The sequence below is a fragment of the Corvus moneduloides genome, chromosome 2, assembly GCF_009650955.1.
Source record: "Corvus moneduloides isolate bCorMon1 chromosome 2, bCorMon1.pri, whole genome shotgun sequence".
Classification (NCBI taxonomy): Eukaryota; Metazoa; Chordata; class Aves; order Passeriformes; family Corvidae; genus Corvus; species Corvus moneduloides.
The window spans coordinates 55,671,143-55,697,328 of record NC_045477.1 but is presented as its reverse complement, the minus strand read 5'-3'; the positions used below and the strand labels follow the sequence as shown (position 1 = coordinate 55,697,328).

At 40.8% G+C, this 26,186-nt stretch overlaps 1 protein-coding gene across 1 annotated transcript in view; it reads left to right on the top strand.

Moving 5' to 3' along the window:
- Positions 1-5,862: 5,862 nt before the first annotated feature.
- Positions 5,863-26,186, top strand: part of RB1 (RB transcriptional corepressor 1) — a 71,310-nt gene continuing 50,986 nt past the window's right edge. The window contains exons 1-9 of the mRNA XM_032099749.1: positions 5,863-6,051; positions 6,235-6,352; positions 16,241-16,353; positions 18,318-18,452; positions 19,368-19,406; positions 20,223-20,290; positions 21,831-21,941; positions 24,193-24,341; positions 25,074-25,151. Of these exons, the coding sequence (XP_031955640.1) occupies positions 5,963-6,051; positions 6,235-6,352; positions 16,241-16,353; positions 18,318-18,452; positions 19,368-19,406; positions 20,223-20,290; positions 21,831-21,941; positions 24,193-24,341; positions 25,074-25,151 (900 nt within the window). The 5' untranslated portion in view covers positions 5,863-5,962. The remainder of the gene's footprint in view (positions 6,052-6,234; positions 6,353-16,240; positions 16,354-18,317; positions 18,453-19,367; positions 19,407-20,222; positions 20,291-21,830; positions 21,942-24,192; positions 24,342-25,073; positions 25,152-26,186) is intronic.

Sequence of the window (26,186 nt, the reverse complement as noted above, 5' to 3'; positions counted from 1 at the left end):
ATCATGAACATCAAATAAGGCCTCACATGCATACAGGCTAGACACTCGTGTATAAATTATATTTACATAGCTGTACTTCAGTATATGTGCAAGCAAGCTGGAAAACCTGCTGGGAAAACTTTTAGCTACAGACGTTCAGGATGTTGCAATTGTGTGCTTGCAACAAAGGTCAAGTATATGTCAGCACAAGTTTGCTGGTGCGTTCTTTGGAGCCCTGTATGACGCAAGATTCACGCTGAAGTACTTTTAAGGATGTTTCCTACCTTTTCATGAGTGTTCTGTTCCTATTTTCCCTAAGTTAAACATAAAACCTGTTAATTTGTAAGCAAGCTTCATATGGTCTTTAACTTGTTTTCAAAATAAAACTCAGTGGCCAAACTCGGTGATCTGTGATGTGCCCTTTAATGGAGACACCAGCAAAGGAGGCTGCTGAAGGGATGGTGGAGCAGGGGGAGAAATAGATTTGTTCTTACAGATGGGAGGTTTCTATGACCATGCTGTAGGCCCATGTCCCTAATAGCTTTTGTGCCTGTTGGAAGGAAATTTACTTCACTCAGTAGTATGAAAATACGCATGGGGAAGGAGGGAGAAACTCGTGTGCACTGAGGAAAAGCTCCCAGCATGTGCTTGTGTCTTATTAAATGCCAGGCAGTTTGTGTAGGAAGACAACCTAAAACACTTGGAGTGCAGTGAAAGCTCATGTTGGAACTTCTGCCCTCTTAGACCAAGTCGATGAAGCATGGGACACAAATCCATGGAAAGAACTAGCTCTTGGAGATACATGGGCTTTTTTCCTTTTTAAATAACAAAAGTATAATAAATACCAGTATAATAATAGTTAAGAGGCTAATAAACAAAGATAGCTGTGCTGCACTGAAGAAACCACATTTCTAGGCCAGTGAATTCCAGAAAAGGGTTAGTATAGAAATGACCTCATTGGACAATTATCTTTGCAAATAGTTTTTAAACTCCTCATAAGAAACAAAATCAATCCTAATGCTGAGGCATACTTAGTTACTGAAGCAACAAAATCACTATCCTGTGCCACCATGTTTAGGTGGTGGAGGGGGCTGTATTACTCTCTTATGCATCCCAAACAGCCTCTGATGTTCAGCTGGTCTTTGCACATGTAAAGTTGTTGTGACCAGTCAACGTGATCATGATCTGGGCTTGCATAGCACAATAAAAGCTCCAAGGCCTCCCTCCTCCAGCTAAAGTCTTCCAGTTTTAGTAAAGAGGCACAGGGCAAGTTTTGGCATGCAGAAAATCCTTCGGGCCTGCAAGACCGAAAATGCAGGAGTTTGGTTACCTGATGCCTGTCAAGGTGCGTACGTGCTTTTCTTCATATGGGTTGGGTAGGAGGATGGAGATTTGACACATCAGCGTTAGCAAAAGCTTGTGGTTTAGAGACATCAGCAGAGCTGCACTCTCACTGACATGGCTTGTTCTAGTGGTTGGTAGGAGGAGATTTTATTGCTACAGAGGAAGCAACATAGAAGAGCCTATAGCGCTGTTGTCACAGGCGTTTTTCTGGAATGCTATACACAAATGTTTTCACTAATTGGGCTATTTCACTGCCATGGTTTACTAAAAATGTCTTTCTCTTAGACCCACTCTTAACAAAAAGAAACAAAATTACAGGTTGGTTTAGTTCAGAGAAATGCCTGTGCTCACTCACTACGGGCTGAGGTTGCTGATTTTCAATTGGTTTTCAGGTTGTTGGTTAAGATTAATTTGATTCCTAAGAACTACTTCCAGGAGAGTGCATTTTGCTTCTTGTGGGCTTAGGAAATCCTGGAAGTGGAGACATGGGAAACATCCTTGCTGGGGAGATGGCCAGCAGCAGGACAGGGTGTTGCCTGTGCCAGAGCGCATTTTCTCATGTGGTGAGAGGAAGAACTTGGGACTGAGAAGGACAGGAAGGAAGGGGTCATTGATGTGGCTGTCTAATTGCAAGCAACAAGAGGGCTGTGGTTTGCTGGCTGATCTTTATTTCATTACCAGCTGGCAGTACCAGCTGAAATGAACTGCCCTGCAGAGGGGATGCAGAATGCCCTGCACCCTCATGGGGCAGAAGGTACCCAGGGTTTGAAGTGCCTTGCCTGCCAGGGACACAGGGTGGTACCTGTGTGACAAAGCACAGGGTGTGATGCAGCTGTGCATGCAAGGGCATGATTTATACTGATGTCCAGAAGCCTTCGTAAGCAAGGAAAGCTGTACCGGGAATGATGATTTTTTTCTGATGTAATTGCACTGTCACTAGGGCTTAATCTGATAAATTGAATCAGTCAGAGATTTTATTTTTGAGTGCCCTGGTTCTCAGCACTAGTGCAGATCAGACACAGCTCTGACAGCCATTCTCACAGAGAACAAGAAATGTGGAAGTAGTTATGATTCTTCTATAAATAGATAAATACAACTATCTGAGCAAAAGGAGAAAAAAGTGACACTCAAGTCTAAAAACTTTCATCAATGCAAAACCTCTCTGATGTCCAAGCAAGAGAACTAGAAGTATCTATGAAAGGTTGAGGTTCTGCACATAGGCATAATTTACGTGCAGCCATTTCCCCGTTCAGTGACAAGTCATGGTGTCCTTTCAGATCCCACTGGCAGTTTGGTCAAATGCTTTATTGATAGAGATTCCTGCCTTAAACTCATCACTGCAGTACTGAGAGTCCAGCAGTGCCCTGTGTAGTGCTCTGAGAAGAGCGAGCCACAGATGTGTATAACTGTGGAGTGAAAAATATTCTTTTTATTAATAATGTCTATGTATAGAGAGAGGCTTTGAGCTGTTAGAAGAGGCAACATCTGACAAATACCTCTTGGCTTAAAGAGAAATGGGTTGAGGTTTGTTATGGTCCCTATGGCTTTTACATCACTGTAAAAATACTACCTCACAGAAATGGTTTTTATTCTTCATATTTCAAGCTGTGTATTTCTGTAGGAAACAACGACACAGAGGTCAGGCTCACCACCACCAAGGGGCACAACCAGTCACCTTCACACCATCACCCCAGTAAACCCTTTCCAGGTTCAAAGGCAGAGCTGATGCCAATGCAATCACAGCGTTACCAGGGGAGGTGATGCTGTGGCGTGGAAAGGGCCTGTTCGAGCCATGGCCTGAGTGTCCCTGAGGCACTCCTGCAGCCAGACTGTCACTTGGGTCTGTCTGCTGCGCCAGGTGTTTCTCCAGCGAGGTTCTTCTTAAGGCCTGGGGCCTGTAGGGCAGCAGCTGGCGAAAAGTTGGCCTGCAGGTTTGTCACCTCCTTGCTCCCATTAGCACTTGTGCTGGGGCTTGAGAGGGACAGCTGGGCTCCAGGTGACACTGATGGCAGGGGGCTGGGGGCCACTACACTCTGCAAGGAATGTGAATGCACAGAAAAGGCTGGCAGGAGAGGCTATGCCCCCTCACTGGTTAATTCTGCCTGTTACATGCAGGAAAATGGGTGTGATTCAGGCAGACGTCTTTATAATCTGTGAGTTTTACAGCCCAGGGGCTTTATTCAAGCAAAAATTCTGCCAATAATTAGTATTCGGACTAATATCCAGAAGCTCTCAACTTAGTGGATTTTTAAATGCATACATTTCAGTCATGCAACTTCAGGAAAACTGATTTTACTATAATTGAAATCATGGCTTTTATTCCCACTGGCAATTACCATGAAACTATAGCAACAGTTTTAAGTGAAAAAATTAGGATAATAAAATTACCTAAGGTTGTGTAGCAGCTGGAAACAATGAGTCAGGACTGCCTGACTGGACAATGTTTCCCATATGTCTATGACCTATACTCTAAAAGCAGTTGTAGCAAGATGTTTAGAATAAAGATTTTGTCAGGTCAGATGTGAAAATTATCATTAATACTTTATTTGACCTTGCAGTGTTTCTTTTGTTTCTTTTTTTTTTTCCCAGTAGGAGCTGATTTTTTCTTTCCTTTGTAATTTATTTGAAAAGTCTAAAGGCTTCATTTATACAGGATTAAAACATTCAAATCAGTACTTCTAAAAAGGAGAAGGGAAAAAAGTGCAGCAATTTAAATATGGTTTTACACAAGGATGTGCCTTTCTTTGGAAGTACATACATACATGTTAACTCTTCTTACTGCAGTTTAGATGTAGTTACTATAGCCAAGGCTTCAGGATAGATGATTAAAGGTTATTGTTGCTTGATTCATCTGCTACCTCCCTTCGTCTCCCTCCAGCTGTAACCTGAAGCATGCTGAGATTATATTTTGGTTTTACCTGTTTATGAAGGGGAGCCCTAAGAGCCTTGCTTGATGAAAAAGTGCATAAAATTTGACTTGAGAAGGTGCTTGGTGCACTAACAATTTAAAAAACTTAGTATTTACACTGAAGCTGGTTTGTGAACTCTTTAAAGGGAGCAGAGCACAGAGGGCCACGAAACAAATTCTTTGCCTGCCATCTGGACAATCCAGGGCCTGGCTCTAACAGCACGTTAAGGCAGCTGCGAGGGAAGCCACCCAGGAGGGTGTGTTTCCTTCTTGAAGACAGCTGGCATGGTCTCCACTGGCTATGACCAAGTTTTCTGAAATGTTTTGCTCTTGTTTTAAATTCTTTCGTGCTCTTAAATCCATCTGTGAGGAGAAGGCAATGGACTCAGCTGTGGTTTAGGGGTTTAGCTTACTTTTCCAAGCTGGTAGGTCTCTCTACTTGTCTGTGGTTCAACTGTAGATGATAGACTGTCCTAAACTCGAAACCTTCCACAGCATCTGGTATCATCTGAATACAAGAAGTATTTAAATGTGCTTAGAAGCAGGGTAAAGTTACTGCCGCAGTTTTACTAGAATCATAATAAGGAATGTCTAAATCCCACTACAGTCTACAACTCAAACATTTAATTTGGAGTTTACATACTTTGATTTGTTCTGTATTCACTTTTCTGTAATTGGTTTAATTCTAATCATAAAGCAGAAAGCCAGACACTTTTCTCCTGTTTTAAGTTAATGAATATAAAGGAAAAGCCTGAACAAATTACTAAAATGTACAAATGCAAAGATACTAGTGAATTTTAATTGTATAACATATTAATGCTCATGATGATTTTTTGGGGGGTTTTCTTAAATCCAGAATTTTTACAGCAGTCTCACTACAGCCTTTGCTTAGGTAGTTGTAGTGAGCAGTAAGGTGTCCCAAGCCTCCTTTTCCCAGGTTAAACACCCCCAGCTCCCTCAGCCGCTCCTCACAAGACTTGTGCTCCAGGCCCTTCTGAGCTCCGCTGCCCTTCTTTGGACTTTCTTGTAGTGAGAAACTGGAAACAGGACTTGAGATGTAACTCCACCAGTGCTGACACAAGGGGACAATCCTTGCCCTGGTCCTGCTGGCCACACTTATTGCTGATACAGGCCAGGATGCCATTGGCCACCTGGGCACACTCGGGCTCACGTTCAGCTGCTATTGACCAGCACTCCCAGGTCCTTTTCCCATGGGCCACTTTCCAGCCACTCCTCCCCCAGCCTGTAGCGCTGCAGGGGTTGATGCGGCCGAAGTGCAGGACCCAGCACTTGGTCTGGTTGAACCAGCGGTCCTAAAGGATCTGCAATTCCTGCCCTGCTCTCCACCTGTACAGTTATCCTTATACAGAGCTCTGCGTTTCTGCCCACCTCACGGAAAAGCTGTATCGGCTGCCGGGGCTTGAGTACCTGAAGTGTCACGCACGGCACGGATGGGCTGCCGTCCGTGCGGCGGCCGAGGGCCGGGCGGCTCTCTGAGGCCGGGCCGCGGTGCCCGCTGCGCGCGGCCGCGCCGCCGCTGCCGCTCGGTCCCGCCCCGTGTCCGCGGCCGACGGGCGGGGCGGGGGCGCGGCCGCCGGCGCGGAAGTGACGGAGCGGTGGCGGTGACGCCGTTTTCCCGCGGTTCGGGCGGCGGGCGGGGGCCGGGAGCGGGAGCCGGCGGCCCCTGGTCAGTGCCGCCCGCGGCGGGCGCTCCCGGCAGCCGCTCCCGCCATGCCGCCCAAGCCCTCGCGCAGGGCGGGCGCCGCCAGGACCCAGCGCCACAGCCCCGACGGCGGCTCCGCGCCGCCCGCCGCCCCCCGGTAAGCGCCGCCCGGGCCGGGAGCGGGCTGGGGGCGGGCCGGCCGCCCCGGGGCTCTCCGCGCCCGGGGGTCCGGGCTGTGGGGCGGTGTCACCCCGGGGCGGCTCCGGCAGCGGGTGGCGTGGGTTCCCTGGTCGCCTCGCGGTCCCGTGTCCCCGCTGGCGATGTGTGATGCTTTTCCTAGGCTCGAGGTCGGCGAAGCGGACTTCGTCGTGCTCTGTGATGCGCTGAAAGTGTCGGACAGCGTGAGGGAGAAAGCGTGGAAGACGTACGAGAGCTTGTCGGCAGCGGATGGAGCTCTAGTGAGTAGCTACTGCTCGTAGCATCGCTCCGCAGTAGTGGCTGTCCTGTATTGAGCTGTAACTTTGCGGCAGCGGCCGCCGAGGGTCCCACAGCCAAAGCTCACATACTGTGACTTAGCTTTTCGAAGTGAAAGTAGACTGAAGTGGGATGTTGCCATGCTCACGTCTCTGTAAACTGGCTTCTGTAGATTGCCCCTTTTTTGTTAATGTTTTGCGATAAAGGTACGTGCTCAGGAATCCTTTTAGATTACTAACAAGTGACAGTAGAAAACAGCACCATGCGATCAGCTAATTCTTCGAAGTGCAAGTAGTTTCACATATGTCGTAGTCAGCTTTATACAGGTTGTCTCATTCTGTGTTTCTGTGTATTTTTTCCCTCTGCCTCTTTTACGAGGCCATGAAAAAGGTACAGACAACACTATTGCAGAGACAAGAATGTCTGTATGTTAAACTTTTCTTTTCTATGGCATAATGTTAACGTGTGCTTATCATTGAGGCATTTCTGTTCAAAGTTAGTCATTGGGCATGTGTAAACAGATTAATAAAATGTTAGGCCCTTTCTTGATTTTTACTTTTTCCTTCTCCTCAGTATGACTGCTGTGTCAACAAGCTGACTCAAGAGAACAGAACTAAGTCATGGCAGAAGCTTTGTTACAGAGTCCAGCTGTAGTTCTGTAATACTTAGCTGGGGTATTATTCCCACTGTGTGGAGTTGCATTTTTGTACATGTGACTTCTGCTTAGCCTTCTGCAACTTGAGCTGACTTACCACATCTATGCTGTCACTACTAATAGTTTGTTATCTGTGTTTTTTAAGCTGCAGTGTGGATATACCAGCTCTTGATGCATTCACATCACAGTGTTATAATAGCATGGGAAGGAGACTGCACAGCTCTTTCAGTAACAGATACAATTTTTGGTCATGGACGTTCATGGGAAGCATTTCCCTAAAAGCATAGTTGAGTTCTCTTATATGAATGAAAACAGGACTACTCAATTCCCTTGACTGAAAAAAAACAAGGCAGGTTTCAGTATAATCCTGCAAATTTCATTTACAGGTAAAGTTTTGTTTTCACTGATCGTTACTTAGCAGTGGCCAGGTAAGATACACAGTGTTTGAAACCTTTTGGCATTGGAGGATTGCCTCCTTTACCTATTCAGAACCAAACCTTCATTATTATATATAGCTAATATCTGTTGTCTTGCTATTAAAACTGATTGCTGAGAGCCTTTCAATTAACAGGAAAAAAAATCCACATTGTACTGTGTTTCAATCCAAGACCCTTTCCTCAAACTTACAGCTGTATTTGCAGGGTGTTGAAATAAGTAAGCTGGCAAGTGTGTGCCTCCATGGGGACCTGGAAGGTATTGGAGTTGCTACTTCTAGCTGAGGGCAGGCTTCACCTGACTCTGAAGTCAAGTGAATTACAGCCTGGTTAATTGCTGCTTCTTTTCCCAAATCAATCTGTTATCATGATGAGCTTGGTTTCTCAGGGTGACTCTCTAGTTCAAGTTGCAGGGATTCAGGAGGAGGCTGCTCTTTTTCTGCCCTCTGGTGAAGGCATTGTGGTGGAGGGGCTGTCCCAGGGTTTGTCCTGCAAGCACCAGCTGCATATGTTTTATTCAGTGAGATTCAGTACTAACCTGTTCAGTTCTGAACTGGAACAGAAGCTGTCTAGTAGCTTTCTGTTCTGAAGCAAAAAGGGAAACACCAGGCCACCAGTTGAGACAAATACTTACCAGAACATTTCTGTTTAACAGTGTAGTTGGTTTGACTTGAGGAAGCTTTAAATCATCAGGCCACTGATGGAAATAGAGGTAGCATCTAAGAATCCCCCTCTCAAGCTACTTACAAAATACGAAGACCTGAAACCTTACCTTTCTTGGCTCACTGGCCTTGTTCTTTGTGGTTGATATTCGAATTGTGCCTGCCAAATCTCTGAGGATGTGAAGGGCACTCATAGTGCTAACTAGGAAGCAGTGTGGCCCAGACTTTAGGTACTGTGATAACTGGCAGATATTCAGGGTTCAAATGTGGGTTTGGATGTAGTCTGATCATCTGCTGTATCCTTGCTCAATGAATATTTAGTGACTTGAAGTGAAAACATCTTGTAGTACTGTCCTTTTGGAGTCACTTAGGGTGCATGTACAGAGACTCTGCAAGCCAGGTACATGTGGCCTAAAAGTGTAAAGCAATTATTTTTGGCAGGCACATTCAAAAACATTGCTAGAATGTAGTGACCTATCAGCCTAAATGTGCCTGTGCTTCAGTGAGACACTTTACTGGCTAGGCAGGCATCAGCCAGGAGGGGAGAACTTATCTGCTGCTCCATGGAATTAAAGCAAATGCCCACTGGAGCCACTGCTTTTTTTCCTTCAGGATGTCACCTTTCCACACTGGTATGTTTTCTTTTGAGCATTTGAGCTACTAGTGATGATACTTCTCTCTGAAATGTCAGCTTTCTTATCTTGCACGTTCTTTCTGTGCACTGTAGCTTTCCTTGCAGTGCTCTCAAGTTATCTGTTTCCGCAGCATGTGAGTCAAGGATATACAGCTGCACCCTACTGCAGCTGGGCCTTGAGTCCTTGAAACAGCTGAACCTCTTTGAGAGGTGTGGAGGAGGAGAAGGGTGACAAGAGAGAGATGGTAACACAGTTTTTCTGGAAAATGTGGCTGACCTGTAGTTGTAAAAACTGGATCTTCAGAGAGGGGCTGTTAAAAAGCACTAAAGCCATCTGTTAAATATGGTGGTGTTTCCCTTCGTAGTGGGAGAACATTAAAGATTTCCTCTGTGACAGCTAGAGTTTAATGTCACTCTTCTACAATAAAATGGTAACTCAAAATCTCTTAGACAGAACCCCGAACTGTGGTTCCAGAGATGTTGTACTGAGCCAGTGCTCTTGGTGTATGGGCTGAAGGAAGGTGTCTGATGTGTGATCAGGAAAAGGTTTTCTTTTTAAATTCTTTTGATATCTGGTGAATTCCCACGCAAGCTTACTGTGAAGAGAGCTTTTGCATTAGTGTCATACAAATGTTTTTTTCCTCTCTGTCATTTCTCTTCTTTACCAAACCAAGCTGCCTAGGTAAACAGAATGTTTTAGTGTTGTAGTTTTATTGTCTTAATTTCAACACTCTTACACACTGATTGGTTTTCGCTTAACAGTTGACTCTGGTGCTTGCTTCTCTTGTACTCTTAATTTTTTGTAGCTCTCCTGAAATCTGTATTATGAACCAATAGTGCCTGTAAATTCTAGATGGAGTGAATAGATTTAGTGGAATTACTCATGTTCTTTGGTGAGCAGCGTGTGATTGTTGGTGTAAGAGATATTAGAAGTAGTCCAGGAAGCCATACTAATACTGCTATGAAAAAGCTCAGGGCATTTGTTATGTTCTGATACTGTTTGTTTTGGTAGAGAACAACAACATGAGAATCTGAAGGAGAATATGGGGTGATACAAGCACAAAAAAAAGCTTGAGCAAATTGTTGCTGAATATATTGGAAAGAACCTGTGTGAGGAACAGATGACATGGTGACTAAATTGGAACCAAACTTCTCCAAAGAAAACTGAAGTGGTTTAAGAAATTGATAGAAATTGGAGTCTGCCAAGGACCTTAAGGCACAGGGTCTGGTATGCTTCAAGCTCATCAGCTTAGTTGTCCGTAGTATGTGGTGCATGGGTTTGGAACTCCATTTTTTGTTGGCTGTTCATAGCCCTGTTAGGGAGACATGGCTCACTGTTCTCCTGCTGCAGCTCAGCTGTTCAGACTCAGGAATTCCTGAACCATTTCTATCAAGTATTTGTCTAACCTGCTATTAAAAAACTGTCATGGTGAAAGATCTGTAGTCTGCATAGTTAGTTTTTCCTAGTGTAGCTTTCTTTGCCGTTGTATTTTTTCCCCCAAGTACTGTACTACTTGTTTCTGTTACAATTCAAGCCTGTGGTGTAAAATTCTGTACCAGCCAATTCTCTACCCCATGAGAATGTATTATTGCTGCCTTTTCTTTTCCCTCAGAAATCTCTAGCATCTGAAGATGTTTTAGGTGGTTTTTCTTGTTTCTAATTACTTATCTTATATCCTGAAATTCTCTCCAACTGGTGACTTACACTGGTATGCAGATGTTGGAGAGCACTTGATTTGAGCAGGAGTTGAACTGCTTAGTGAAGAAAACGTACAAGGTAAACTGTAGCTTAAGTTGAGGAATGAAGTAATGACGACTTAAATATGGAAGGTTGGTCTGTATAGACCAAAGTGCTCATGTTCAGCAGGCCAAGTGTCCCCAGTCCCTAAAAGTTCACATTTAAATTAAATCAGGTCCTTTTAGTTGTGGTTTCTTACTAAAAGGAGGACATTGGTAAGCCATCTCATCCTCATGTTAAAAGACAGAGAGGCCTCTTGCTTTTGGCAAAAGCATGAAACACATATGAGGTAATAAAGTATTTTCTGTCTAGACTTTGTCTCTGATTTATAGAACTGCAGCTGATCTGAACATGCATACATTGAAGCTTTGGATGGATGAGCAAAATTACAGATATTTTAGGATCCTCTGTCATTAAAAAACAAAGAGCTACTGAAAGTCCCAAAACAAACAAATCATTGCCACGGCCTCTTGCTGATGATATTCAGTATCTTAGCAGCAGATGCATTGCTTGTATGTGCCCTTGCACTTTAAAAGCTCAGGCAACTGGTATAGTTTCTTTTTTTACACATCTTCTGCCTATCTTGGGGAAAGATTGATGACCCTTCCAGTCTTGCTACATGCAGAAGTATAATAGGAACTTTGCATATCAGATGAACTATTTTCACCACTTCAAAACTTTCCGTTTACTTCATTACTTTTAGCTGGTATTATATTTGAATTTGATCTCATCCATTGAGAACTAATAATAATCTTCCATCCCAGACAATGTTCAATAGAAAATTTAAAACTGCTATTGCTGAAAAATGGAGGATCTAATTGTCTTTACACAGAACTTCTTATATGTAGACAGGGGGTAAATTGGTCACTATCAGATTTTTTTTCTTCCCCTGGGATATTTTTCCTGCAGGTTTTTATTCTGAACAGTTTTCTGTTGTGAGAGCTTCTTGAGTCTATTCTGCAGTCATCTTCCACCCACTGTGATCATAAACATGTAAAGTTAGAATGGTTTGGGTTGGAATGGACCTTTAAAGGTTTTCCCATTCCAACCACCTGCTATGGGCAGGGACACTTTCCACTAGACCAGGTTGCTCAGGGTCCCATCCAACTTGGTCTTGAACACTGTCAGGGATGGGGCATCCACAGCATCTCTGGGCAACCTGTGCTGGTGTCTCACCACCCTCACAGTAAGGAAAAGAATTTCTTCCTAATATCTTATCTAAACCTGCTCGCTTTCAGTTTGAAGCCATCTCCCCTTGTCCTATCTCTACGTGCCCTTGTAAAAAGTCCCTCTCCAGCTCTCTTAGAGCTCCCTTTAGGTACTGGAAGATGCTGTAAGATCTCCCTGAAGCCTCCTCTGCTCCAGGCTGAACAACCCCAACTCTCTCCAGCCCTCTGATCATCTCCATAGCCTCCTTTGGACTCTCTCTAATTAATGTCTGTGAATGTTTCTTGTACCGTCAAGCTAGTTCTCTGTATTGATTGGAATGTAGTAACTGAGATTTTAGTAAGCCAGGTTCCACATCTTTCTGTTCAAAGATCAGGTGCTTGGTATTTACAGTGAGACATCCTATATCCCATTTGATTCAAGTATCCATCTGTCTTTGCATGTTTCTCGTGTACATTTCCCTTGACCTTCTTTTATGCAGCATCATTTGAAGTTTCTATTTCTGGATCACTTTTGTAGGCTGTCATCAAAATCGTTATCAGTGTTGGCAGAAGAGTAAACATCTCTAGCTGCATACTGGAGCTGAGACTTCCTGTGGCCATTTCCTCCTTGGGACTGCTTGAGCATTGGAGAATCTCTTGAGGCAGAGAACAGAAGTTATTTCTGTTAGTGCCTTTAACACCTTGCAGCTACATCTGGAAAGAAAAGAAGCAAGGATCCCGTTTCACAATAGTTAGTGCTGGATGAGCATTTTAAGCCATTTTATGACTCCTCCCAGGTTGTTTTCACTAGATTTAAGTAAACTAGTAATCTGGTAAAAGCCAGATCAAATAAAAGCAATGGTAGGTCCAGAATGAGAAATATTTTGAAAGCTTTTGTAAGAGTTTTAGATTTTTTCCTACAGAAAACTCTATTTATTCAACAGAACTGATCTACATTGCCCAAAGCTATAGTATTGGTTCCTCGGAATCCTAAATAAAAGATGAGAAAAAGAGAAAGAAATCTATGTAGACTACTAGGTGTTAATTAATCTTAGGGCTAGTGATTGGTAGGTAGGCTTTGCTTCATTATCAGTTGAATTAAGGTCACTGGAAGTCATCTTACTGAAACTGAAGGACAGCCAAGGGCAGATGTTGAGCTGTTGTCTTGCCCATTTTCTGTAGTGATGCTGTATCAACAAAGATCTTGAGTCAGACTAGTGAAGAAGAAAACCCTCAGAAGTTAATTTCTGGCTATAAATTTGTCTTCATTTCATTCCCATGCATTCAAGTCCATCTGAGATGAATCATCTGCTTTGGCTGTGAACAAAGCAAAATAGTTGGAAGGAGTGATGCTGCCATGTTTTTGTTCAGCAGGCAACTTTAACTCACTCATGTAGGAAAGAAGTGAACTTGAGGAGGGAAGGGGTGTGAAGAGGGGAGTACTTATGAGCGTGACTTGCCAGGAAGATATCTCCTTATCCCTTCTCCCCTCCTTCTACCCCATGATGTTTGTATTTGTTCTGGTTTCAGCTGGAATAAAGCTGATTTTGTTCCCAGTAGCTGGTATAGTGCTGGATTAGTTTTGGATTTAGTATGAGAATGTTGGTAACGCTGGTGTTTTAGCTGTTGCTAAATACTACTTGCTCTAAGTCAAGGACTTTTTAGGTTCCTGTGCTCTGTGGGCATGCGGACAAAGATCTGGAGGGAGCATGGCCAGGACAGGCATCCTGAACTGGCCAGGGGGGTATTCCACAGAATGTCATGCTGAGTAGATAAATTCTTGGAGTTTTGTTGGGAGTTGCTGATTGCTGCTCAGGGATGGGCTGGGCATTGGTCAGTGTGTGGTGAGCAAATGTATTGAGCATCACTTGTTTCTATTGGGTATTATGCTTCTCTCTATCTTTCATTTCCCTTGCAATTATTATTAATGTTGTTGTTATTATTGTTGCATTTTATTGTGTTCCAGTTATTAAACTGTTCTTTTCTCAACCCATGACAGTTGGTTTTTGATTCTCCTCCCCACTGCAGGGATGGGAAGGGAACAAGCAGCTGTGTGGCACCTAGTTGCTAGCTGGGGTTAAACCATGACAATATTTATGGATTAAAATCACTCAAATCTTCATGCATGGCTATGGCAGATACCTTATTTTCTGAGAAAACTGCTGTTTACCTGTGTCTTTGGTTGTTTTAACCAGCAGTAGCTGGTGGGATAGTCCCAGTCCAGTGGTCTTTCATGTTTTTCTCTCCTCCTTCCTTCATCTGTGTTGTAAGGCAGGCATGCTTAGGTGCTGCTCACCTTTGCTACTAGAAAAAAAGCCCAACCCATAATCTATTTATCTTGGGTTGTGTATAATTTTTCTTGTTAGGCCAGGAGTCATCCAAAATGTTGTGTTGAGGAGAAGGTGTCCAAAGCATCCTGTACCATCAGCAATGGGTGTGGGAGTAGTCCTGATACTGAAGTTTGACTCACTGTAATGGTTTGGATCTCGTGGATTGCTAGGCTGCCTCTGAGACTGCCTTCTTGTTTAGTGGTAGAAACAAATGAATTGTTATCCCAAACCATACTGGACAAGGAGTTTAAAGGTCATTCTTGCAAAACCAGACCTCTCTCCTATTGAGTAAACCATTGCTACAGCCTTCTAGCATTCATGCTGCCAGAGTTGAGCTGGGCTGCCCAGGAAAGCCAGGCTTGTTTGGATAGGCAACAAACCAGGAACAATTTCACCACTTGGTAGCACTCAGTCTTCCTGCCCTACAAGGTGTTGTATTTACAGGACAACATCCTTGTCTGAGTTTGCAGGAGCATGGAGTGAAGGGAACTTATTTATTAAACAAGGTCAGGTGTATGCTCATTCTGTGTGTAGTCATCCTTCTTCTTGGTAGTTCATTAGCTAGCATTAACCTTCACCATTTTTTACATCCCTTTAAGTATCAACAAATGCATCTCAGTCTGTTAATAGCTTTTTTCAAAATTATTTTCTCTTGTGCAAGGAGTCATGATTTGTGGAAACACTCAAAGGGGAATGCAGGAAGAAAGTAATGACTAAAATAATTGTCAGTTACTATGTTGTTGAGGGTGGCTGATTACTTTTTCCTTGAAGCCTGTTCTATAACTCTTAACAGTTGCACAAGCCAGTGAAACTTTTTGTTCTTTGGAGAAGGCCCCCAGTCAGTTTTCCCTGATGTAAAAATACCACAGAACAATTGCCAAAAAAAAAAAAATTGTTGGCAATATGAGTGAAATTGTATCATTTATGGGCACAGCAGGTTATTGGTCATGGTTAGTGCTGACTAAGCAAGGACATGAGTGGTGCAGAGGATTTTGGCACAGATTTGGAAGACCACATAAGGTGGAGTGAGCTAGGTCTGGTGCGGTCTTACTCCTGTTGCCTTTGGGGAGCATTTTCTAGAGTTAACAGGCCCCTGCAACTTGCATCGGTGTTGTCTAGGAGGCAGCTAGGTGGAGTGATCAGGGAAAGGATAAAAAAGTGGGCTAGGGAGTGGGCCAAAGCTAAGCAGTATAGAAGAGCAGGAATTCAGTGTTTCCATTCACTTGCTCCTGGTGCTCCGTTTCACCTCTGTCCTCCAACAGATGTCATGTCCGACCTAGAGCTGCCGAGATGTGCACTCAGATCCTGCTCCTTTGCTGTGGGCCTGGGTGGTGTCGGAGTTTTATTCACAAGGATGCTGGATGTCTGAAAAGTGTTCTACAAGTTTGCTGTTTCTGGAGTTTTGCAGGGCTGCACCCATACCTTGTTCTATCTTGAAAATAGCTTTGTTTCCAAAGTCTGGATTATACCTACTTAAGGGGTTTTTTTTCTGTGCTTCTGCAAATCAGTGTTCTCCAGAGGTTTTCCACTGTGATGCTGTTTTGGTGGAAGGGTGTTGAAATCTTAAGTGTTGCCTGTCTGGCTCCAAGTGAGTGGCTTGTGAACCATCATCAGGAGTTCTACTCCATGTGGATGCCATGTCTGTCATTGTGGGTTGGCTTCTTTTGATGAAGGATGATTGGTTATAACTCGTACCTTCTAAGTAGGAGAAGGCAGACCTTAAACGTAGAGGTATGGTAGGAAAATGGCTGGAAGTGCTTGTTACTGTCATGCTTTACTAAGCAGAGACGGGTTTGTGCTCCAGCAGCGATGAGTGGTTGACACAACTGAAATCGCTTATGAGTGTTTATTGCCTGTCATTGTAAAGGTTTTAATTATTTTTTTATGGCTTGGCTTCTTATTCTTTAACCTTCAGTGTCTTTTTATGGTCAAATATGGTAATTTAGGGAAAAAAAAAAAGGAATCACGACTTCTGCTTTTCATAAATGTTCCATGGAACCAAAGGTTGTATTTCAGAGCTTTGCTGAATTATATGGGTAAAACTGATCTTGTACTGTAGGAATAAGAGTTGAAGTGCTTGGTCTTTCACCTGTATTGTAAAACCTGGAATGGTTTCCCATTATCAAATAATTGGCTGTCATAGTCAAGTGTTTGTTTGAGGATGTTTTGTTTAACCATTTCTAATCATGTTTGGACTAATTAATGCTTTCCATGTATTACCCATTTTTATTGAATAATAAAAACTGTGTTTCCTCTCTTTTTTTCTGAAAGGCTTGTAACAAAAAGAAAAAGGAAACATGGGGAGTATGTATCTTTATTGTAGCAATTGATCTGGATGAAGTGACATTTACTTTCACTGAGCTTTTGAAAAGTATAAACATAAGGTAAGTGAGTTTAAGTGTGTGAATTTAGATTTCAACAATTAACTCACCAACATTTTTATAAAGAGACTGTCTTTAAAGCGTAGTGAATCTTTGTGCATATCAGACTAGTTGACTTTAAAATGAAAGTTACTTACTGAAATTCTGAGTATATTGGTAAACTAGAAGTCTTGCTACTATATTTTAGTTGAGGGAACAGTGATACTTGTTTGATTCATCTATGGCTGGCTTTGGTTGTAACACAGTTTATTCTTGTTCTTGCTCTCCCTGAAGTAGTCATCAGTTTAGGTTGGTGCAAATTGCACTTAAAATATTTTTCTTTCCCTCTATGAAGAATTTCCATAAAACCTTTTTCCCAGCATTAGGCTTAGGCTAAATCAAGAAGTAGGGAAAAAAAATATTACTTTTCAAACGGTTTGCCAGCATGCTGCTCTTCTCAGACATTTTAATGCCAGTCTAAACTTTGTGCTTTCATACATACTTTCTGCTAGGGGAGTATTACTGTTATATTGTATATTAACTAAGTTCATAATACAGAAATTAAGATTATAGTATCTGCTTTTAAGGTAAATTTAGGTGGAAAAAGCACTAGGCATAGCTTGTGTTAGATTCAGCTAAGGGAAAGAATTCCAGTGCCATCTGCCTAGTAACTGTGCCGTGTGTGGAAAGCATACGCAGGAGCAGAGCCTCTCGATGCTCTAGGGCAGGAGGCTAAGTCCTGGCAATAACCTTGGACCAGAATATCCTTTTCCTTGAAGTCATCTGTTATGATTAGACTTCTCCATGCCCTCTTCTGCCTTGCATCATCTCCCAGAGCAGGGTCAAGTCCAATGTTTTGACTTAATCTCTTCAGTGTTGACTGCCTTGGAACCATGTGGCTGAAAGCCAATTGCATTTGTGCAGCAACATTCAGCGTGTTCCACCCAAGTTCCACAGACCAACTTGTGCTGAAAACTGAGAGACTTTTTCTCTTAGGGTTTCAAAGAGTAAGGTGTTACTCTGCTGATTGTGGTTTTTAGCAATACTCAATTGCCTGTTAGCCCTGGCCTTTTTGTCAGCTGTGAGGTCAAACTGGCAGAGCTTTCTGCTAGTCATCTTATCCTCTAGAGCCTTCAGATATATTGGAAAGATCTTTTATTCCATTCCAGTCTTATATGAGCTTCTGACTGGTTTTGTATCTTGTTTCTTTAATCTGACAAAGATCAAAAAGTCTCTCAGAATATTATTATAAAGGATCAAAATATATTTGATACAGTTGAAATAGTTGAATATATTTGATAGCTTCCTGCTTTTTAATTTTAAGCAATCTGCTCATTTCAGTTATGAACGTAACAAAATGCTTCCTTGATGGCCATAATATTACATGGATGAGTAGGGAGAGCTTTGATCCCATGTGTAATAATATTTCCAAAGGTTGGAGATCTCCTTGCCCCAATACCTGTTGAAAGACTTGAAATTCCATATAATTCAATGCATTCATCTCAGTTCTCATTCCTAGGTCTTTCTTTAACATGGATGGAGCCAAGGTTCATGTTCTTAGAGTAGTAGGAGCGTTTCTATAGTAGAACAGGAGCGCTGAGAGGTGTGTGTTGGATATTTGTGGTATTACCAGCAGAGCAAGAACAAAGGTGTGTCTAGTTAGCAAGTTCTGACTTCCAGAGATAATATCTGTGCTAGGAAAGAAAATATTCCTTTTGTAGTAGAGCCTGTATCATGAGATACCTCTGCTGCCAGGCTGAACAGTATACCTGTGTCTGGAAACGTATAGGTGGGGCTCAAGGTAAACAAGTAAAATTTCCCAAGGCAAGGTTTCAGTCACTGGTAATAATAGTAAAAACATGCTGGAGTCTAGTGAAGTAAGGCAATGGGTTTTCATGTAGATGTGTTTTTATTTTCTCTTTTTAAAGAGCTATTTCAGAATATTTGTTTTCATGAATTATGATAATGTATTTTTTTTCTTTTTTCAGTGTATGCACATTTTTTCAGTTTCTGAAAGAGGTGGATGTTAACATGGATACTGTAAGCACTAAAGTTGATAGCACTGTATCAAGGCTGAAAAAGAAATACGATGTATTATTTGCACTATACCGCAAGTTTGAAAGGTAGCGTGTGCTTTTTCATTTGGCAATTGATTTCTTTGTCTATCAACATTTAAGTATTTGAATTTTTCAAACTGTGTATTATAGGAGCCCATTTAAACTGTGTGTGGTAATATTTGCAGAACAGTGAAATTGAGCTGTTTACATGCGTTAAATAAACACCTCTTACATTTTACTCCGTAACTATCACAATGCTTTGTTAAACAATCCCCTTGTTGCAGTACAAACAGTAGTAAGACTAGCATGACAAGTTATTACTACTCACTTTAGGCTTTTTACAGATATAAAGAGGATTGGTTTACTATCGAATGGGTTTTTTTTTTTTATTTAACATTTTGCCTTCCAAATCACAAAAGACTCTCAAATATCTTTTAAATAACCTTTGACAGTAGTAGGAGATCACCCTTTGGTACTTTGTAGAATGAAGGCATATCTATCCTAGTTTATTTTTCCATAAACTGAATTTTTTTCTTGAAATTATATGTACCTAGAATAATTGGGAAGCAGCATTACACCACAAGGCTTTCAGTGACACTGAAGAAATACTAAAGATTTTTAAATGCCCTTTTATAGAGTGTTTTGTGCAGCTGCAGCACACTTTGCTGTGTTGTACAGAACACTGAGTAACTATGTACAAATCGTGTCTTTCTGGAAAAGAGTAATTTTATTATACCAAGTTAAAATTGTTTGCTGTCTAAGCTTTGACATAAATATGCAAACAACATTATTTCAGGCTTGCCAGGGCCATAGTTGATCTGTTGTTAATCTGTTCTTTGAGTCAGATTTTTTTTTTTTTTTTAGAAGTTAGAATTCTGTTTTGTGAACTGGTGTATTTTTTAACTACATTGAAGTCAAAGATATTGCATATTTTGCTTGCAGAAGTGTGTTCAAAACTAAGAATTTATTTTGATTTTGTAGGACTTGTGGCCTTATTTATCTGGAACAACCTAGTAGTGAGTAAGTTTGATTTTCCTAAATTGTGTTTGTCAAGATGTAAAATGTGATAGCATTTTATCTTTTAACTCTTCAGGACTGACCTAAGTTATAGAGTGTCATGTGTTTACTTTAGATTTAGTGTGGACTTTGAATTTCAACGAGATTATGGGAGATGCAGAAATCATATATGTTACCTATGTATCTATCTGTATATCTCTATATATGTGAGCTATACATATGTGTTATATATATTATGTAAGTATATTTTTATAAAAATATATAGTGTATATGTATACACATAGAAGTGTATCTATAAAGTATATATGTATTATATTGTATTTATATATAAGTATATTTTTATATGTCTATCTCTCCTCCACGAAGTATTGCCACCCAGTGGCATATGTCTCAGCATGGTGGAAATGAATATGTGGATGGAGAGTGAGCTTCCTAATCCCAGCAACAAACGAGTGTACTAAAAGATGCCTTAGCAACTCTCGAATGAGCTTGAGTTCATGCTGTGGCTGGAGAATAGGGCATTAGTCAAAGGCACAAGAGAAAACAGCTCATAGCAGTTCAGTGAATTGTCTACGTTCACTTTCTTTTCTGAGGATGTTACAGACATTTCCTGATTCTTGAACGGCTTTACCAGGACTTAGGTTTTTCAAATGTGTAGTCCTAATTACAAAAGGAATGGAATGAGATTTTTAGTAAACTTAACAATATGGGAAATGTTGCATGTTGTTAAATAGTTCCATAGACTGAAGCACGTTTTCAAACATTGTCGTTTAAATTATTACAGAGCTATCAATGCAAAGTATTTTTGTTTCCCTACAGGATTTCTGCTGAACTCAGTTCTGTATTAGTCCTAAAAAATTACTGGATTACTTTTTTGCTGGCAAAAGGTGAGTTTTGATTAAAACACACTAATTTTGATGAATATTTTTGAAGTGACTTTGTTTGTTTTACATGTCCAGCATGAGACTAGTATCCTTATTACAAGTAAATATTTTGCAGACCTAGAATGTTTTGATTGCCTGGCTTTTGTAACTACTTAGTGTTATTTCTTTATATGCAGTTTGGCTGTTCTTTTCACTGATACTACTTTCTGTATATAAACATATATATTTAAGCTTTCTAAAATTGCTATGATTTTTTTTTTTCTTTTACTTTAAAGGTTGCCATTCTGTATTTAAGTCTATTCTGAGGTGCTTTGTAGTCTGATAGTGTTTTGATAATGGATAATTACCTTAAAATTGTTTAAAAATTATTAAAAAATAATTACCTGGCACATTTTTTTAAATGGACTTACATATATTATAAATATACATAGTTTTATAAAACAAATTTAATAATAAGGTATTTTAGTAAGTCCCTGAAAGCATGTCCTCTGAGTGTTATGAATCTGTCTTTAAAAGGCATCAGTTACAGTTAATGCTGAGTGATGAAACATTTGTAATAGTTCATGGAGCTCCTGTCTCATTGTACTCCTCCTGCTAATAGGAGTGAATCATGTATCTCAAGTGCTGCTTACTGCAGGTGTGTGTTATCAGTGAAGTGTACGCATCCCCGATATCAAAATCGGACTTGGATCAGCTGAGTTTCATGGAGCTTTGTCACTAGAATTCTCCAAGCATAAGCATAAAGCAAAACCTACTAAAGTTTTTTTAGCCTGCCTTTTCTTGAGAACAAAGAAAGCTAAAATTTACTAGAAAATAGTTGGAGCTTCAGAAGAGCCTGGGTGATGCTTGCTACTTCTGATTGAAAATAAGTACAAAAATTGCACTTGTAAGTGGAGTACAGGTAATGATCTGTAGCTGTTCAAAATCACTATCGACTTGCTAAATTTTTCATGGCAATGCACGCTGTCGTGGGATGGCCCTGTAGATCTTCTCTGGCATATGAATCATGATTTGGGAAAAACTGGAATAATGCAGCTCTAAAAGTGCTCTTCATGCTATTACTTGTGTGATTTTGAAGTAATTTCATATACATTTGACAGGCTGAGCATACAGTGTGATAGCATGTTTTGAATTTCTCTTCACTGTATACTAGCAGCTCCTGCTTTCTGAGTATTTAGCAGCTTTCGAAAAGCTTGCATAAGACCACAAAAAAAGAAAGTAATGAGGAATTGCACAGAAATAAGAGGTTATTTCTTTACAGTAAAAAGAAAAAGAAATCAGGACTGAGCACTGAGGGCAAGATTTTGTGCACAGTAATTTTATTTGTATGTATGCTGTCTCTAAAGCCACGAACTTAAGAGCCATGAGTTTTAAAATCAATAGGCTTTAAAGAACACTGGCATCCCGTATGATGCTTCCTGAATTCTAGTGGTAGTGTTTTACTATATGAACTTCCAAAGCTTTTTTCAGTTTTTCAAAATTACTGCTAAAATTAAGTCAAACATCTCAAAAAGGTTTTCTTTACCCTTTGAAATATTTTCAGGTAAAGTGTTGCAAGTGGAAGATGACCTGGTGATTTCTTTCCAGTTGTTGCTGTGTGTCTTAGATTATTTTATCAAACTGTCACCTCCTGCTATGCTCAAGGAACCATACAGTAAGAATTTTTTGGTTTTTGTTCATTGAAGTAGAAAGTAAATTTACTAAATTTCTATTAGTCATGCTAACATTCATAATTAATATCATAAAGCTTCTTAAGCTTATTAAAATGCATTTTTTTCTGTTTTAGTTCAATTTAGATAATAGTGAGTTTGAATTCAATTACCTGAATGTGGCAGTATATTTAATATAATTTTTGCTATGTCCTCTGCCCATACAAGTTGTTTAGGGACCTGTTAAAACAGCAGGTTTAAGTTGGTAAAAGAGTTCAGGTTCTGGGTAGATTATAACTGAGAACTATTATTTAGGTTTGTCTTGAGTTACAAAAGGAAAATGTGGTGCTATGACTCTTATTTCATGTATGTGTAACAGCATCACAACAGCAGAAATGTGCAAGATACTGGACTGTACAGATATTTAAAAAAAATGGATAGAACAGTGGATAGCAGCTCAAAATACAAGAGTAAAGGTAAAATATAGACAGCTTTGCTTTTATTACATCTTGTTTGCTATTGGAAGTGTCACTATTTTAAGTAAAAATATAATGGGTCTTCTCTATAGAAACTTCTATTCAGTAGAATAGCAGTAAGTTTTTATCCATTAAGTTTTTATACTTAAAACTTGGAAAACCTCACTAGAAGGGTAGAGAAAGTAAATATTTATAGCAACTTTCAAAGACAGAATTCTATTTGAGTTAACAATTTTATTCCGCAAGCTGTGGAATTAATATACTGAAATATTTGGAGCCACAGGATGTGACTCACTTTTTTTCTTTACTAATTAGTTTATCATCTGCTGGGTTAAGGTGCAACCCTAGTATATTTAGCCTAAATCTATTTGCTTTATTTCTTTCTTTGGCAACTAAACATCCACCTAGGTTGTAATGTCATAGAATAGATAAGGTATTCACTACTATATTCTTAAAATTCCATGTTTTGGAGGATATTTATCTGACCTAGTGATTATTTGTTGCAGGTAAGAACAAATAACCTTGCTTTTATTCTAATGTGAAGGTGAATAAAGGGTGGGAAAGGATGGACTAAGGACAAGCAGATGCCTGCTTTCCTCCAATACTATTTTGAATTTAAATTTGTCCTTCCTAGTAGGACAGACATACATGCTGCTCCTTATTTCCAGTGTTAAAAAGCAGATCCTTTTAAAAAACCACTGAATTGAAACTACCTGGTTTTGAATTCTGTTCATGCTGATTTATTTTTTCATAGTGAAACTGTGCAGAATAGGAGCTCATTATTAGAAACAGTTTGGTTCTGTGCACCATATGTTGAAAAAAAAATGGTACCACTTGACACTACATTGCTGATATGGGTATCACTGTCCTAAGTGCAAAGCACTGGGTTTCTAACGCGAAGCTGTGTATGAACTGTCGAAGAGCTCTGCATTCCTTGAGAAAATAACACAATGTATTGTCCAAACCCTCGTGACCAAGAGGCTTCGTGTTGTAATAAATGATGTCAAGGTTTATGATCTGAGTAAGGCTGAGGGGATTGATGCAACCAGCCCTGCAGTGTAGTTTGTCAGAGTTTCTCAGAACAGTTGTCAAATGCAAATAAAGTTACAGGTGAGAGCAGCGTGCTGATTACAGTGTCAGGTCTAAACCAACAATATTTAATCATATTAATGTATGTTATTAATATAATTTGCATATTTCAGCCACTGAGGCCATCTATTTTGAGTTTAGCAAAATGAAATATTTTTACCTTGCTGTATTAAAGTTTTTTGATATCTTCTTCAAGGTGGACTTGTTTGTTTCTGCTTGTATGCCTGGGGGCATTTGGGGAAAGGAGGAATTCCCTCCAGGACCATATTCCAGGTTCCTACCAGCACTTAAGTCCTGCACTGATTTATTGTCCTTCAGCTTCTTGTTTTATACTTCTGTAAAAATAGAAAAAATAGTAACTCATCTGTGAAAAGATAAGGCTTTCCTAGCTTTGCAAAACCGATTCTCATTTAAAGCTACCTGCAGAGAGTGCTGTTGTATTCTGTGTAGAGTAGCTTCTTAAAAACAAAATGTCCAAATACTGATAGAGGAATTCAAAAATTAACTTTTTTTTGATATATATCTCCCCTAATGAAGGTTTCTCACCTAGGTAAATGGGTGAAAAAGAAAATGTGTTTAAGGAGAAGACCTGAAAAAGTATATGTGAAATAGAATCTTCTAGGTTTAATAACTTAAATTTATCTTTCTTAAGCTGGCTCTAACCTTGTGATGGCTCTGAATATCTTTCTAGAGTCTTCTGTGTCTGCAGTGACTGTAAATGGTTCAGCTCGCACTCCAAGAAGAGGCCAGAACAGGAGTTCGCGTACTGCAAAGCAGCTTGATACAGATACAAAAATTATTGAAATCCTTTGTAAAGAGCATGATTGTAATTTAGATGAGGTAATGCCTGCACTTTAAAGTCTGATAGATCTTGCTGCTAGACTCCATCTGGAATATGTATTTATTTAAATGGTCTTTTTTAAAAGTGTCATTATTTGTGCCACATTAACTCTTCGTCAAGTAGCTACCTTCTGTAGTGAAGAGAGAATACCTTCTATAGTTTCTCTAGTCAGTAGTTTAAAAAACAAACAAAACCACCCCAAACAAGCCCTTTAATGTGGGTGATAATTTTGCCAGGGTAACTGAATTGTGAAGAATACAATATGAAGTAACAGGCTGATCACAGCATGTAGCATATGGATGCAGGGCTGCTCTGATGGGGTTTCACAGCTGTATCCCATGACAAGAAAATGTATGCAAAAAGCATATTGCTTCTGTGGGAGATCTTAAAAGACCCCATTTGCCTTTTCCTTTGCTGTTAAATCTATTTTCGTGTAGAAAGGACTGATTTTTGAATATCCAGATGGATGATGGAAGCAGAAATATGAGAGGGCTAAAAAGAGTGCAGTTCTTTTCCAGTTTAATCACTTAATATTCTAGCAAAGGATTGCATTTGCATGCTGACATATCATTGTGTTTTGGATATATAACAAGCTTCATTCTTGCTTTATTGAAAACAAACCACAATGCATTACAGAAATGTCTCAGTTTCTTGATTTAAAGATGCAAAAGCAATGTATGCATGGCTGACTCTCTACCTTGATAATGTTATATTTTTAATTTTTTTTTAAGGTCAAAAATGTGTATTTCACAAGCTTCATTCCTTTCTTGAATTCTGCTGGTATTGTAGCTTCAAATGGACTACCAGAGGTAAGTGGAGGAATTTAAGACAGTGTGGTGGGTAGACCCTGGCTAAGTGCCAGGCACCCACCAAACCCACTCTTTTACTCCCCTCTGCAACTGGATGGGAAGAGAAAATATAACCAAAGGTTCTTGAGTTTAGGAAAGGATGGGAGAGAGATTGCTCACCGAATACCATCACTGGCAAAACAGACTTGATTTAGGGATGTTAATTGAATTTATTGCCAACAAAATCAGAGCAGGATAATGAGAAGTAAAATAAATGTTAAAAAAACCTTTGCCCCACCCCTCCTTCCTTCCCAGGCTCTACCTCCTCCCCATCAGCACTGCCAAGAGATGGGGAGTCAGTTTATCACGTGTTCCTCCCACTGCACAGGGAGAGGAGTCCTTCCCCTGCTCCAGTGGGGGGGTCCTTCCTACAGGAGACCGTCCTCCATGAACTTCTCCAGCATGAGTCCAGTCCATAGCAGAACTGCTCTGCTGTGGGTCACTCTCCCACAGGGTGCAGTCCTTCAGGCACAGCCTGCTTCACTGTGGGTCCCCCACAGGCTCACAAGCCCTATCAGGAAACCTGCTCCAGCGTGGCCTCCTCTCTCCATGGGTCTGCAGGTCCCTGCCAGGACCCTGCTCCATGGGGTTACAGCCTGCTCTCAGACATCCCCCTGCTCCAGTGTGGGTTTCCTCCACAGGCTGCAGATGGACCTCTGCATCCCCGTGGTCCTCCATGGGCTGAAGGGGCACAGCTGCCTCACCATAGTCTGCACCACAGGCAGGAATTCCAGCTCCAGAGCTTGGAGCACCTCCTGCCTCTCCTTCTCCATGGACCTTGGTGTCTGCAGAGTTGCTCCTCTCACATATTCTCGCTCCTCTTTTCTCAGACAGCAATTGCTTTTGTGTAATAACTTTTTTCCCTTCTTAAATATGTTATCACAGAGGCACTACTGTAATTCCTGACTGGCCCAGCCTTGACCAAAAGAGAAGGTCTGTCCTGGTGCTGGCTGGCATTGGCTCTGCCAGACATGGGGGAAGCTTCTGGCAGCTTCT